The 15,818-nt window shown below is 37.6% G+C and overlaps 1 protein-coding gene across 3 annotated transcripts in view; it reads right to left on the reverse strand.

Moving 5' to 3' along the window:
- Positions 1–15,818, reverse strand: part of atrnl1a (attractin-like 1a) — a 200,490-nt gene that overhangs the window by 26,076 nt on the left and 158,596 nt on the right. For 2 of the 3 annotated variants that reach the window (XM_034026182.3, XM_034026181.3), the window contains exon 27: positions 15,369–15,479. In XM_034026182.3, coding sequence (XP_033882073.3) covers positions 15,369–15,479 — 111 coding nt within the window. Of the gene's footprint in view, positions 1–3,249; positions 4,276–15,368; positions 15,480–15,818 lie in introns of those variants that run through there. The other variant, XM_059026008.1, reaches the window with a different exon arrangement.

Genomic DNA, 15,818 nt, shown 5'->3' on the forward strand with positions numbered 1-15,818 from the left:
ACTTTTTTTTTTAATTTAAAAAGCTACTGTTCAAAATAATATTGGATTGTTGTCGCGTGGGTTGGTGTTTGCACAGGCAGCTGCACCAACCTGTTTACTGAAAGGGAAAGTGCAGTCTAGGCAACACAGCAATGATCACTGGAGTGTTTTACTGCACAGGGTTTTAGGGGTATTTTTAAAATATTAGAATTTTGGAACATTCCAGACACTGGAAGCTGTCCTGTATTCCAGTGATCAGTTCCCACATTCTAAAAATGTTGCTAGAGGAACAAAGCGCCCCCCCATGGATCAGAGAAGCACATTAAACCACAGTGTCACAAAACACTCTATCATAGCAATAAAGACCACTGCTTGGCTCTCTATAATGAGATCATTGACCAAAGCTAATTGACCTACTGCAGCATAATAAAGAACTGAGATGTATCGAGGTTAATTATCTTGTATGCACTGTAACCACTGAACACCAGTTTTTCATTTTTTTATTTTTATTAATTTATGGTAATTAATTAATATTTGTAAATATCTTTTTTTTTTTTTTTGGATACGAGATGCATGCCTTTTATTAATTTGTTATTTCCAAGGTTCACTTACTGGTAGAAAAAAAAAAGCCGACAGTCTTTTGGCATTAAGTAACTTTACAAAAAAGAGTACCTTAGACTAATTAAACAGTTTCTGTGATTGAAAAATAAATGAGCAATTTAGTGTATTGGATTGGTTTACTGGTTCTGTTTTGAGTGAATTGGATTGGTTTACTGGTTCTGTTTTGAGTGTATTGGATTGGTTTACTGGTTCTGTTTAGAGTGTATTGGATTGGTTTACTGGTTCTGTTTTGAGTGTATTGGATTGGTTTACCTGTTCTGTTTAGAGTGTATTGGATTGGTTTACTGGTTCTGTTTTGAGTGTATTGGATTGGTTCACTGGTTCTGTTTTGAGTGTATTGGATTGGTTCACTGGTTCTGTTTAGAGTGTATTGGATTGGTTTACTGGTTCTGTTTTGAGTGTATTGGATTGGTTTACTGGTTCTGTTTAGAGTGTATTGGATTGGTTTACTGGTTCTGTTTAGAGTGTATTGGATTGGTTTACCGGTTCTGTTTAGAGTGTATTGGATTGGTTTACCGGTTCTGTTTAGAGTGTATTGGATTGGTTTACCTGTTCTGTTTTGAGTGTATTGGATTGGTTTACTGGTTCTGTTTCGAGTGTATTGGATTGGTTTACTGGTTCTGTTTAGAGTGTATTGGATTGGTTTACTGGTTCTGTTTTGAGTGGCGTTCTCTCCTATACCATCATTCATCCCTCCTACACTACTGCAGTGGTCTGCAGGCTTGAGTGAAGTTTACTAACCTTGAGTAGTTTGTCTTTCAAACTTATCAAGCCTTCCTTTCATTAGAGTCCAACATTTGATTAGATATTACAATGTAACACACTCCAGTCACAAGAGAACTGAATGTAGAAGTGCTGCTAAGTGTTCTAATAACACACAGTGACTCCCCTGAAGTGTGTTCATATTAACACTGCTGGAGCATGGAGGGGGCAACTATGTGCAAATGGTATTGTTTTTAATTTACAGTTTTGTCAAAAAACAAACAGCTGTTATGAAATGTACTTGTTTTTCTCCCTCTTTGATGTGAAAACGTTAAGAATAATTTGTTCACAGCATGTAAGCAACTTGTTATACACAAGTGCTGCTCACTCTGTCTGCTTAATGGCATTATTTTTAAAAAGCCAAAGGTAGATATTGAAAAACTGAGATCCAACAGAGAACAACAGTAAAAAAAAAACAAAAAAAAAAACAAGAAGATCTTCCAGTGTTCTGTGAGAGAACGGCAGACAAGTGAGCTTGACACTTTCTACTTTTCAACACTGTCACAAAGCTAAGCTCTCTAAGCTTTACACACTGGATCTGGATACATGCACTCACTTAAATCAAGTCACAGCAAGCAGCTGCATCTCCATCCCAAACATAATTAGATGTAAATGTATTAAACTGAAGTACAAACAAAACTGTTTCTGGATCAGTAACATATTGAGCTTTACTAGTGTGCATCAGTGGATCGTTTCTATTTGCAACTTAGATCATATTTACAGACTGTACAGAGATTAAAACAAAATCTGAAAACATTGCAACTGAAACTTATCCGATTCATCTGTTTTGTCAAGGGATGATGTTATTTACATCTGACTAAACTACAACAGAGGCAGACTGAGAAAACATGCCCTTTGCCACTGTTCTTGTGAAGTGCATACTGTAATTACACAATTAAATGTCACATGCGTCCTGACCAAGGCTGGGTGACTCAATAGTCAGTAAATGGTGGCACTCATTACTCACGGGGGGGGGGGGGGGGGGGGGGTGTCTCTCGTATCCAGAGAAGAAGAAGAAGAGAAAACCGATAATGACACTGTGGGAGAAGTTTCATTAAAACTCTTCACAGATCTGTCGGCATGATCTTGCATTGTAAAAAAAAAAAAAAAAAAAAAAAAGAAAAAAAAGAAAATAAAAAAAGATTGGGAGTCTCTGGAAAACACGCAGAATAAAAATGCTCAAGCTGTGAAATGTGAAAAAGTGCACTGCTGTTTCAAGCGCGTGTGGGATGGAAGGCTGCAAAAATGGTCTTCTGGAAAGGATATATAATAGAAAGGATATAGAATACCAAATGAGACCTTTTAAAAAACGTATTACAATATTCACTTTACAATAAAGTTAACGGCATAATAATGGGTGTCTCTGTGAAGCCTGAAGCAATTAAGACCCAGAATCCCATGACTTACGGAAGAGTACCGAGAACTCTTTAAGAGGTTTGGAGATGTAGTCACATTCAGTGCCTGAAATGTATACATTACTAGTGAAGGATACCATTGCAGCCTCAGATCCCTGTCACAGGGTAACCCGCAAAGGACAAATCCAGTTTGAATGTTGCAGAATACTGTATCTCACATTATACTGCATTTATAATAGGAGATAGGAAAAATAAATGATTTGGACTGTTAAAAAAAAACAAAAAAAAAACAAGAGTTCACATGAACCAGAAACTAAAGCATGCCATTGAAAGCAGAGCTTAAATTAAACAGAATAATGCAGGATCCCATTCCTTTAAAAAGACAATAAGGTTAATGTAGCATTAACATTTATTAACAATCATTATACTCCTGTCATGCGTGGGGCCCTACAACAAATCATATTGCTGTGATTTATCAAAATAAAATACAATTAAATACATAAATAAATAAAAATAAGCCTAGCTCTGCGTCTTTAAGGAGGATCATAATCTGCTGAGCAGACGGCAGGAAATTGAAAAGCAATGATGCTGTAAACCCCTGAACACAAACCATATTCATAATAAAGCATTGTCACATAAATCTTACAAACCCTGAGATTATATCCAGGCTTCTCATATAATGTTAGATATTATTACTTTTCCCAGCTCTTGTGAGACAGATGGAGGAGTCATGTTCCCAATAGAGATGTGTTGCATTATGGAGCTTTTCTTCTGGGTCGGTTTTCCCCTATGGAATATTACTTGAACTGGTCATGACTTGTGACCTTTCAGAAATGCGATCAGTATAAACAAGAACAATGCTACGTTTGTAATGCGACCTTTTTATCTGAAGCGCTGTAGATAAATTGCTTTTTTGTCATTCTGAAATATATCGACCGATAGGTATAACAGTACACTACAGAAACCACACCTGTTCTCATGCCAGTAACACATTTTTATAACACCATTATTTACAATTAAGTGATTAAAAAGACTATCTGTAATAATTCATCATGCCACATTTATAATATAAAACATGAATACAGTATATGGTATGTGCATACTGCTGATAGGAAATAAGCACAGTAGCTCATTCATGTCCTGTACTTTATTCTCGAATCAAGGGATCATGGGCTGCTTGCTTCTGCTCTCTGTATGCCTCACATGGTAAATCCCAATACGATTCGGTTTTGACTCAACAAAGGTGATACCGGGGCTACCGAATGGCGCATCCAGTAAAGGCACTCCGTGTGGAGTGCGGAATGCACCCTATAGCCTGGAGGTCGCTGGTTCGAGTCCACGTTATGTCATCGCCGATCGTGGCCTGGAGTTCCCAGGGGGCAGCGCACAATTGGCCAAGTGCCGCCCGGGAGGGGAGGGTTCAGGTCGGCAGGGTAATCCTCGGTTCACCGCGCACCAGTGACTCCTGTGGCCGATAGGGTACCTGCGGGTCTGCAGTGGAGCCCTTCAGATCTGTGTTGTCCTCCAGCACTATGGGTCTGGTGGCTTCGCTGTAAACCTGCAATGTTCAAAAAGACGGCTTGGCAGGACACATTTCGGAGGACACGCAGGAACTGCAGCGGTGAACCGGGATAAAAATAATAATTGGGCATTCCAAATTGGGGAGAAAACTGGGGTAAAAACCATTGGCGACGACTAAATTTACAAAAAAAAACAAAAAAACAAAGGTGATACCATAAGCCCTAATAAAAGGTTCTTGGCTTTAAAAGATGTATCCTTTAAATTGCTTTTTTATTCTAAGCAGCTTCACATACATTAATAAATCATGCCATGGGTTAAATTAGGTTTCAAGTGGTGGATCTTCATTTTTAATATGATGGTTATCTTTTTATTCATTCAAATAAGAACGCAGTTTCTTTTACACAATCAAATAAAACGTTGTGTAAAACCTCCACGTGTTTCTTCCTCCCCCTGATCCCCACCTCAAATCGGGACTTAATTAAACACAGGGAGCGACTTTCATTAAAGAAAGAAGTGGATTTTAATTAGTGCACACTTCTCTCACCGCATTGAAACGTAAATAAATCCTAATTGAAAACGTTGCAATTCTCCTGCTGGTTTCTGAAAGTCTTGCTAGAATTAGTATGATAGTCTACTGTATACCGACAAAGTGGCTCTGCTGCAGCCTGAGCTTGAGTTCAGGCTTATGGGATGTGTGGATTTCCTTTTGAGATTCAATTAATAGTTTCATTCTGACCAATAATAATTTGTTATACTTATGAAATAAGCAACATTTTCTTTTTTCACATGTCAATGCAAATCTCAAATCTAATTCCCTAATTTACAAAACCGATTGCAACACAAGAACAATAGGGAAGGGTGAAGAAGGGCAGGGAGTGAAAGGATTAATTCCCCCCCCTTGGGGAAAGTTGTAAATAAGCCAGGATAATACGTTTCACAAGGCCTTGCTAACAGAGTCATTTAAAGGGTTTGATGGGTAATCTCGGAATACTTCTGAATGGTTGTAAATAGCATTATATATCTGTAATGTAGATCATTTTAAAATTAACCAATGTTGTCGTTTTCTTTTTCTTTTATTGATTAAAAATGTAATTTTAATAATTTAGGTCAGATTAATCACTGTCCAAAATTCTTGAGGACGGGAGACTCCGGAAGCCACAGCTCATCCACAGCAAATAGTCTGATTAAAAACTCAAGATAAAAAGTTAATTAAGTACCATTTATAATAAAATAATATAAGGGAGAAAGTACGTTGAATTTCAAATATGTACAGCTCGTCAATTAACAAAATATTTATAGCGACAATCTCAATGTATATGGTAATTGTAATGTTAGTACAGGAACCAGAACAAAATCAATTCTTTATAAAGTATACACACAGTAAGGAAGTGAACGTTCATTTGATTTAAACAATACACAGCTTAAAACATATGTGCTAAGAGTCACAGAAATGTGTATCCATTGCTTGTTTGGTATTTTGACCCGATATGTGTTTAATGTGCAAATTCATGAATAGAAATGCTGCAATCACAAGGCTTCCTTCCACCACATTACAACAGCGACTCGCTTAATCATTCACAATACAATGAAATGGTTAAACAATTTCAAATAAAATCAAATCTGTCTTTTAAAATAAAATAGAAAAGTCTGGAATTCATGGGCATTGGCAGTAACACCAATACATGTGGTTTTGTTTTCTGCTCCTCTTTAGAAAGCTTAAACATTCTAGCAATTCTATCTAATCAAGTCCCGTGCTTTTCCAGAGTGTTCTTGAAAGACCATTGTTGAAAGCCAAAGGGAGCACAGGCACAAGCCAACATCATGCTTAAATCTAAATGATGCTAATGGAGCCAGTCTTTGAAACCATGCTGGAGGGTGAGGTGAATGGTATTCTGATTACTCAGGTTAGGTATCTATTAGAATGTATTTAAACTAGGTCTGTCAAGCGATTAAAAAAAGTAGTCGCAATTAATCTTGAGATTAAAAAAAAAAAATCTCTTAATCTTGGTTTTAATCGCATATTTAATTGATACAATTACTGCAATTGATCTCATTTAAAGTTTGTTTTATTACTGATGCTATTATTATTATTATTATTATTATTATTATTATTATTATTATTATTATTATTATTATTATTATTAAACCCCAGTTTTCCTATTTCTGGATTCTCTTTAAAGTTTTATATTTATTTATTATCCAGTATTGTTAAATTGTTTGAATCAACTGCTAAATCACAATGGAGTCAGTTTATTAATCACCTTACTGCATTCACAATGATATTTCCTTTACTCAAACTGATGTTTTCCATTGCCATTTAAATAATAATAATAATAATTTTAAATTCTCTTATTAATAATTTTAAATTGCCTAAATAAAACAAAACATACACTGAATAAAGGTTATATCCTCCATAATTGTAAATAATATCGTTTAAATTAAAAGTGGTTATTGAAATAAAACAAAGCTACAGTGTTATCGGGTCTGCAGTCGGTATCTATCCGACAGCGCTGGTTATGCTTACAGTATCGTACTAATCTTGATTCATGGGTTTGCAGCGCTGCTGAATTTCTAAACCGACGGGCTTCATTTGCTGTTGTAATGTTGATGTCTGCAGCACAAACACTACTAGAGCGTGTATTGAGAAGTGAAAGCATGTTTAGCACGCAGGTGGTACAGCAGACTCCATGCACTTCTGAGATACTGGAACTCACTTTGACAGTAGATACAAGCAACCCTCTTTCTATCCAATGAAAAATAAACGTCCCATTCACAAGTCCTTCAGTTTGGGTGCTTTGCTACATAATGTGGTTCTGTGAATAATTTTATATTCAAGTGAGTAATTAATTCTACTGGAGCTTGCATGCCCTGGAATATGCTTCTTAGTTCAGTAAATCTCTACATGGGATCTTCATAGGTGCCCTCCAAAGAAGGGATTTCTATTCTTCCCATGGTTACCCGGAACGAGGTGTTGCGTTCAAATAATTTTTTTCCTATTAAAACAAAATAAATGAATAAATAATCAATTAAATACATAAATATGGACGGTTGTAGTGACTTTTTGAAGGTCACAGTTGGCTCTAATTTAGAATTAGAAGATATACTCTTTGAATCAGACATACTGATCACAGGGCTCTTATAAAAATAGGTCACGTCCTGAATTAACTTTCCTCTGCTGTGCCGCACACAATGTAGGCTGCCCTCTTATCACCTTACCCCTCCCAACAACATCACAGACTCAATCCATGTGCAAGTCCACATAGTGTGCCTTGCACTGAGAAACAGTGGCAGGAAACGGAGATAAGGTAACTACTAACCTCATTTCAAAACTCCGCTTCACTTTTTAAAATACTTCTTGTACTTGCTTGTGTCTTTATATTTAGTTATCGGATATGCTGCTTCCCTTTATGCACCCTTCTATTGGCTATCCAAAACAAGTCATGAAGAGCAGAGGTGATATTGGGACCATAGTGTAGCAACGACTGCAGGGAAGAAGACTAACCCTGGGCACAATAACCTGACTACATTTAACTATAATAAGATCCAAAATGGAAAATTACCTATATGGTAACAATATCCTGGGAGACAGTCAGCATGGTTTTAGGAAAGGGAGATCGTGTCTAACTAACCTACTTGACTTTTTTGAGGATGCAACATTGAAAATGGATAATTGCAAAGCATACAACATGGTTTATTTAGATTTCCAGAAAGCTTTTGACAAAGTCCCGCATAAAAGATTAATTCTCAAACTGAACGCTGTAGGGATTCAAGGAAATACATGCACATGGATTAGGGAGTGGTTAACATGTAGAAAACAGAAAGTACTGATTAGAGGAGAAACCTCAAAATGGAGCGAGGTAACCAGTGGTGTACCACAGGGATCAGTATTAGGTCCTCTGCTATTCCTAATCTACATTAATGATTTAGATTCTGGTATAGTAAGCAAACTCGTTAAATTTACAGACGACACAAAAACAGGAGGAGTGGCAAACACTGTTGCAGCAGTAAAGGTCATTCAAAATGATCTAGACAGCATTCAGAACTGGGCAGACACATGGCAAATGAAATTTAATAGAGAAAAATGTAAAGTATTGCATGCAGGCAGTAAAAATGTGCATTATAAATATCATATGGGAGATAGTGAAATTGAAGAAGGGAACTATGAAAAAGACCTAGGAGTTTATGTTGACTCAGAAATGTCTTCATCTAGACAATGTGGGGAAGCTATAAAAAAGGCCAACAAGATGCTTGGATATATTGTGAGAAGTGTTGAATTTAAATCAAGGGAAGTAATGTTAAAACTTTACAATGCATTAGTAAGACCTCATCTAGAATATTGTGTTCAGTTCTGGTCACCTCGTTACAAAAAGGATATTGCTGCTCTAGAAAGAGTGCAAAGAAGAGCAACCAGAATTATCGCGGGATTAAAAGGCATGTCGTATGCAGACAGGCTAAAAGAATTGAATCTATTCAGTCTTGAACAAAGAAGACTACGTGGCGATCTGATTCAAACATTTAAAATCCTAAAAGGTACAGACAATGTCAACCCAGGGGACTTTACCAACCTGAAAAAAAGAAACAAGGACCAGGGGTCACAAATGGAGATTAGATAAAGGGGCATTCAGAACAGAAAATAGGAGGCACTTTTTTACACAGAGAATTGTGAGGGTCTGGAACCAACTCCCCAGTAATGTTGTTGAAGCTGACACCCTGGGATCCTTCAAGAAGCTGCTTGATGAGATTCTGGGATCAATAAGCTACAAACAACCAAACGAGCAAGATGGGCTGAATGGCCTCCTCTCGTTTGTAAACTTTCTTATGTTCTTATGTTCTCAATTATCCTGCATGCTTTATACCACTTTCTAGCCCCAAGTTGTCTTCATAAAACAAACCAAAAACAAAAGGAATACCAGCTTTTACACAACAAACCATGCATTAAATGAAGGAAATGGTTACTAAATGAAAACACAGTAATGCAAAGTTCTTAACACAACAGAACATACAGTAAGCAATACCCCTGATGCACAACTGTGCTGTGGAGGTGCAAAAAGCAAGCCTTCGAAATGGCAGAACTGCTCTAGTCGCATGACATAATGTGACAAACTTTAAACAGAGCAATATCTGTGCTGTTCAAAAACACACTTCCAATACTAAGGTCAATTAACAGTGTCTGTGACAGTGCTACCCATCAAGTAATCATTGGGTGATCAGCTCCATATGCCGCTTATTCAGTCTTCGCAGCAAATTGCTTTTAAATGTATGTTTATGACTTGTTTATAATCCAATAACCTGACCTGAAAACTCTGTGGATGCCACATCATTCAGGTTTGGTTTCGTTTTTCATGATAAGTAACCGTTTCACTATAGGAGTTTAGGAAGGGTTTTAATTCATCAAGCAGCAAATGCATTTATAATGCATATGATTCTATTGTTTCATATACTTGTTGTGGAAAATATAATATCCTATACAATAATAAAGGTATATCGGGTATCCGCTGGCTTCCTCTTGCATTCGCATTTGAGATCCTTATCATTCACAATCACTTGCTTTTCACTCAATATAAATCTTGTTTTTCTAAAAAGGCAAGCCAACATGATTGAATTACACAAATCAGTGTTTTAAAGCAGTATTTCCATGCTCTATGACAATATTAGTTAGCTTACACTCAGGGAAGCAGGAGAGTTAAAAGAAACAAAACAAAACACCCATATATGATTCTTATATTTGGCACCTTCCTCAGTTTTAGTATAGAGAGCGCTTTTCTTTTTGGATCAATAATAAAAAAGGTATTTTATCTGGTGGTGCTTTACTTAATTTCCCTGTGGTATAGTTTTATTTAATTTCCCTGTGGTATAGTAAATACATTTTTGCTCCTACTGTAAGTCGACAATAAATTGAAATAACAAAAAAAAATAAAAAGATGTATTTTATAAAAGGTAAACAGATTCCAGAGGCTTTCCCTGCTATGGGCTTGTAGTTTTCTTTGTACTGAAGCACACAGATCCTATAGTGAGCCTGTGTGCCATGCATGGACTACCCTCGGAATATGAATTACAGCTGCAGTAACAATGCTGGGGCTACTGTGCATATCATGGTATATTTGCCCATCTCGGTATAGTACCTTGGGAGAAGTACAGCTCTGATTGGACTATGACTGACCTAGCCAGTCAACCAACTCCCACATTTTCTATCCACAAAATCCAACAAGTAATAATGTTTCCATGTTTAGGATGCCACACTACCTAAACATTCTGGCCAGCCATGGATCAAGTGTGGCCTCAGTTTGCATAAGCAGATCCAAGTCGCTTCTCAAATCCTTTTACGACTAATTTTCAGAATTAACCTAAGAGGTCAAACTTATTTCATGACATACCATTAATAATTGATTTCTTCACTTTGTTCTTCGGTTTTACTGAAATCCCTCAAGAAAGCGATATTATAGACCAATCCTGAAATAATAACAAATGAATCACAAAGAGGCTCCACAGAGGTTCAACACAGCCAAATTTGCATCTGTAATGCATCTGTAATGTGTATATGTGCAGGGATCTGTAATGTGTGTAGATGTGCAGGTATCTGTAATGTCTATAGATGTGCAGGTATCTGTAACGTGTGTAGATGTGCAGGTATCTGTAACGTGTGTAGATGTGCAGGTATCTGTAATGTGTATAGATGTGCAGGGATCTGTAATGTGTATAGATGTGCAGGTATCTGTAATGTCTATAGATGTGCAGGTATCTGTAATGTGTGTAGATGTGCAGGTATCTGTAATGTATAGATGTGCAGGTATCTGTAATGTGTATAGATGTGCAGGTATCTGTAATGTCTATAGATGTGCAGGTATCTGTAATGTGTATATGTGCAGGGATCTGTAATGTGTATATGTGCAGGTATCTGTAATGTGTATAGATGTGCAGGTATCTGTAATGTGTATAGATGTGCAGGTATCTGTAATGTGTGTAGATGTGCAGGTATCTGTAATGTGTATAGATGTGCAGGTATCTGTAATGTATAGATGTTCAGGTATCTGTAATGTGTATAGATATGAAGGTATCTGTAATGTGTATATGTGCAGGTACCTGTAATGTATAGATGTGCAGGTATCTGTAATGTGTATAGATGTGCAGGTATCTGTAACGTGTGTAGATGTGCAGGTATCTGTAATGTGTATAGATGTGCAGGTATCTGTAATGTGTATAGATGTGCAGGTATCTGTAATGTGTATAGATGTGCAGGTATCTGTAATGTGTATAGATGTGCAGGTCTCAACCACAGGGCAGCACTTAACCCTTTAATGTACCAACCACATCCCAAACATTGGGCTATTTTCAAAATGCATTACAATATTTAGAAGTGCACTGCATTCCGGAAAATGCTTTATAAATATGGGCCATTATCTCATCATTACTTGACAACTAACTCTGCCATTTAAACAGGATGCTGCATTATCACTTTCATGCTGTCCTGGGGAGAAATTAAAAAAGTCAAAGACAAAAGCCATTAAAGATAATTTTGGGAAGTCACATGAAAGTGTGGTTTTGCTGTTTGGTGAAAATGAATTGGAGACAATACAGTATATTGATACTGATTTGGATACCTGCTGGGAAAAGATAACACGTGGTAAGATATTATTGTTACTTTACTAAATGTTTCGTTCTGATAAATTGAGTACATTGGATGGGCTTTTATCAGGCATGGCTTCCCCCTATACTGTAGCTCTGGCAGTAAAGCTTGGTCCTGACCAAAATAACCACTACCATTCAGTCCTGGCTGAGACTGACACATACTTCCTGTGAGTAAACATTCCCCTCTCACCAGTCAATATCTTCTCTGATCTATTTGGCTGAAAGAAAGGCAGTAAAATGAAAGTTGATGACGCTATCAATAGAATCAGTGTTAGATACGGGTACGTTTTAAATTAGACTTTCATCAACCTGTGTAGAACAGACAGACAGACAGACAGGCATTTCCTGACCCAGAAAAGACATGGTTAAAGAAATACATTCTACACAGAGAAGCTGGGAGATATTACACATTCTAGAACTTTCAAGAACTGCCCCTCCAGACACTTGTGAGGAAACCAATGCCTTTAGTTCCAGCCCATTCCAGACACTTGTGAGGAAACCAATGCCTTTAGTTCCAGCCCATTCCAGACACTTGTGAGGAAACCAATGCCTTTAGTTCCAGCCCATTCACTTCAGCCCAGGTGAAGACATCCTGCCTTGCAGCAGGGATCCAGTGCAATACGGGCTTCCCCAGCACGCTTCCTGTGTGCACCACAGTCCAGTACATGTGGCACTAAAGACATGTCCTCAAATCAATGAGATGCATTTCACACACACACAAGATTATGAAACACTCGAGTTAAAGAATTACTGCTTGTTTTCGTGGCCAAGAGTGAGGTGAAAGCTTTTCTACAGCACTTCACAGAGCACTGCAGCACTGACACAGCTGTTTCAAGCCGAGAGTGCATACAGTATTATATTGAACCATGTCTGCTTCCTGTGCCTTTATTTTGAAGCAACATTAACACAGCGGGTCGTCCTGCTCATCTCAGCCACGTTACTGTTCTGCGCCTTCTCCTGTTCGCACAGTAGTGATGATTGCACTAGCGCAACGGCACAGCAAGGTCATTCTGGGGTATTTGAAATCATTTCACAATAATTGAGTGAGTGCCGCGTCTATCTCAGAAACAATAGCTGCGGCTTTTGCTCCAGCTGGGTTCAATATTCAAGCCAAATTAAAGAGCTTTAGTGGCAGTCACCAGAGACCGAGGAGTGACAGTAAGCTGTTTGAGACCTCATCAGTCTCTCAGTGACAGCTGGATGGTGCAAGGTCTTGTAATAAAAGGACTTGGAAACCGATTTCGAGAACATGCAGCCAGACCTTTAATCAAATAATATACATGAATACATTCCCTCAGAAAGGGGTATTCAATACATTAGACTTGTGGTATGTTTGTATACTCAAGAACTTCTGAGACAAGGTCATGCAATTTACTATTCATTTTTGTGAGATATGGCTGCTGGGCAGAGGCTTGTTCCGGTTATGGGGATGAAAAAAAAACAAAGAAAAAAACTTATTTATGGAAGAAATGGTGACAGCACTGGGGTAAAAAGACATCCTCTCCTATGACAAGTGTCTTGGGACTCTATGACAACAAAGCAATTCTGATCTGTGTATATGACAGATGACACCTCCTTCAGTACAAAGTAATGCATGCTTGGTGTGTTGATGTATTTCAAGGATATCCCTCTCTTTGTATCACTGGTGGACAGCTGGTTTTGTGCTCCTGAAATATTTAGCTGGTTAGCATGTATCGCAGCATAATAAATCGAGGCATTTTTATTTACGTCCCCATTTACAGCAGGTTTTAGGTACATTTATAAGCAGTAAGCTAGTTTAGAACACATTGTGCCAAATGTTTTGAGAGACTGAATGTAAAACGGCAGCCAGCAGTATTGTTATATATAAAACATAACAGCGATCGTGAAACTAAGATACCCAGGTTTTCAGCAATCTCTGATATCAATTTACCAACAACCACCATCTCACCCACAGCACTTTAGCAACACAGCCGCAGCACCCACATTAAACCACTCATGTAAAACTCATGCTCACTGTCCAAATCATGCATGAAATTCTAAGAGGACTCCATTCACCCGACTTCATGAACTCCAGCTGAATCCTGTATCATTTATGTTTAACTGGCTTTGTAAAGAAACAGCAGATGTTGCTTAATTAACCTTTATAAAAAAAATAAATAAAAAAAAATAATGTTTTCACCTTATAATATTTCACCTTCAGCTGTTAATTATGTTTCCACAACAGAAACCCATTAAGATGGAACTTGTTCCTTTCTAACTATTCAGTATTGGATAAGCCCACGAAGAAAGGCAGTGATGACACAACTAATGCAATTCAGAAAATCGGTAGCTGGATACAGTTCGAAACCCTATGGCATCTCTATGGGATTTCTCTGCTGCTTCATATTTGGCAGATTTAGCACAAGATCCTTTGACGCAGTATAAAAGCAAAGACACATGTGCATATAGTAGAAATCAAATCAACTCGTATGTGTCACTCAGGACAACAGCAACACACATCTTCACAGCTTACATACATTAGATATATATAAATTGCACATATCACAAAGAAGTTTTAAGGAGGCTGTGTGGTCCAGTGGTTAAAGAAAAGGGCTTGTAACTAGGAGGTCCCCGGTTCAAATCCCACCTCAGCCTCTGACTCATTGTGTGACCCTGAGCAAGTCACTTAACCTTCTTTCGGGTGAGACGTAGTTGTAAGTGACTCTGCAGCTGATGCATAGTTCACACACCCTAGTCTCTGTAAGTCGCCTTGGATAAAGGCGTCTGCTAAATAATAATAATAATAATAATAATAATATTAATAATAATAATAAAGTAGTAACATTTCTGTAGCTCCTGTTATATGCAGAGTTTTCCTACAGTTACTGTGCTTCACTCTGCACTGCTCACCTGTTCTGCCACACTATCCTTTTAGTTACAGATTCTTTCAATCAAGGATGAGGAGCAGTGGAGCCCACTATTCTGAGGGGGGTCTGCAATCTTTACAGAATAAATGAGTGTTATTTATATAAACTCAACGCTATTATTTTATCACAAAAATAGGGAAATATTACAAAAACAGTGCGTTTATGTATTTATTATTCATATTATTTATTCCCAAGAAGAAGGTTGCAATGAAAAGCCAAGCTTGTTTTATGCAATGGAAAATAATAATAATAATAATAATAATAATAATAATAATAATAATAATAATAATAATAATAATAATAAATCAACGATGCAAGTAGACAATTCAAATCGATGCATCACGTACACAAAGGCCTGCTATTCTGTCACACCTGCATTTAAATGCCTGCTATTTCCAGCAATGATTTTAAAAAGCCTTGAGGCAAGCTGGACACTGCTCTGGTCTGGAGTCTAATGGATTCTCAAGTGACTCTCACAAGAGCACCTGTCATGCAATTAAAACAGCACGGCTGCAGCCAGCACTGTTAATCAGACATGCCCCCTCTTGCTTGGTTGCAGTAACAATGTAAATGGGGGCGCTTGTAGAAATCTGTATTTGGGTTCTTTAGTGCCTACCTCTAGTGGCACTCGTAGAGGATCAGTTTGCTCTCCTCCTGCTGCTTCCAGCGCCACATCCACAGAAGCAAAGGGGCGACTGGCCATCTGCTGCCTCTCCCTCATGAGCTGCTGTTGAGGAAAAAAACATAAAAGAATTGCAGACTTAATTAACAGGGCAGTATCAATCCTGTACTGCGTGTTGCTGTCAAGCAGATCATTAGAGGACATAGGGCTTATTCTCTTATTCACAGGACAGCCCAACTGAGATACAACTTTTAGTTTTCTTGCAGTCATTATATATATATATATATATATATATATATATAAATAACTCGGTACAGCTGGGAGGACCATACACTAAATGGACAAATCCGACTTTAACATGGGTCTGTCAGAATATCAAGCAGAACCGAGAACCGTAAAGTGCATTATTTTATGTACAGCATGTCTGAACAATACAAATGGAGT

The sequence above is a fragment of the Acipenser ruthenus genome, chromosome 7 (genome assembly GCF_902713425.1).
Source record: "Acipenser ruthenus chromosome 7, fAciRut3.2 maternal haplotype, whole genome shotgun sequence".
Taxonomy (NCBI): Eukaryota; Metazoa; Chordata; class Actinopteri; order Acipenseriformes; family Acipenseridae; genus Acipenser; species Acipenser ruthenus.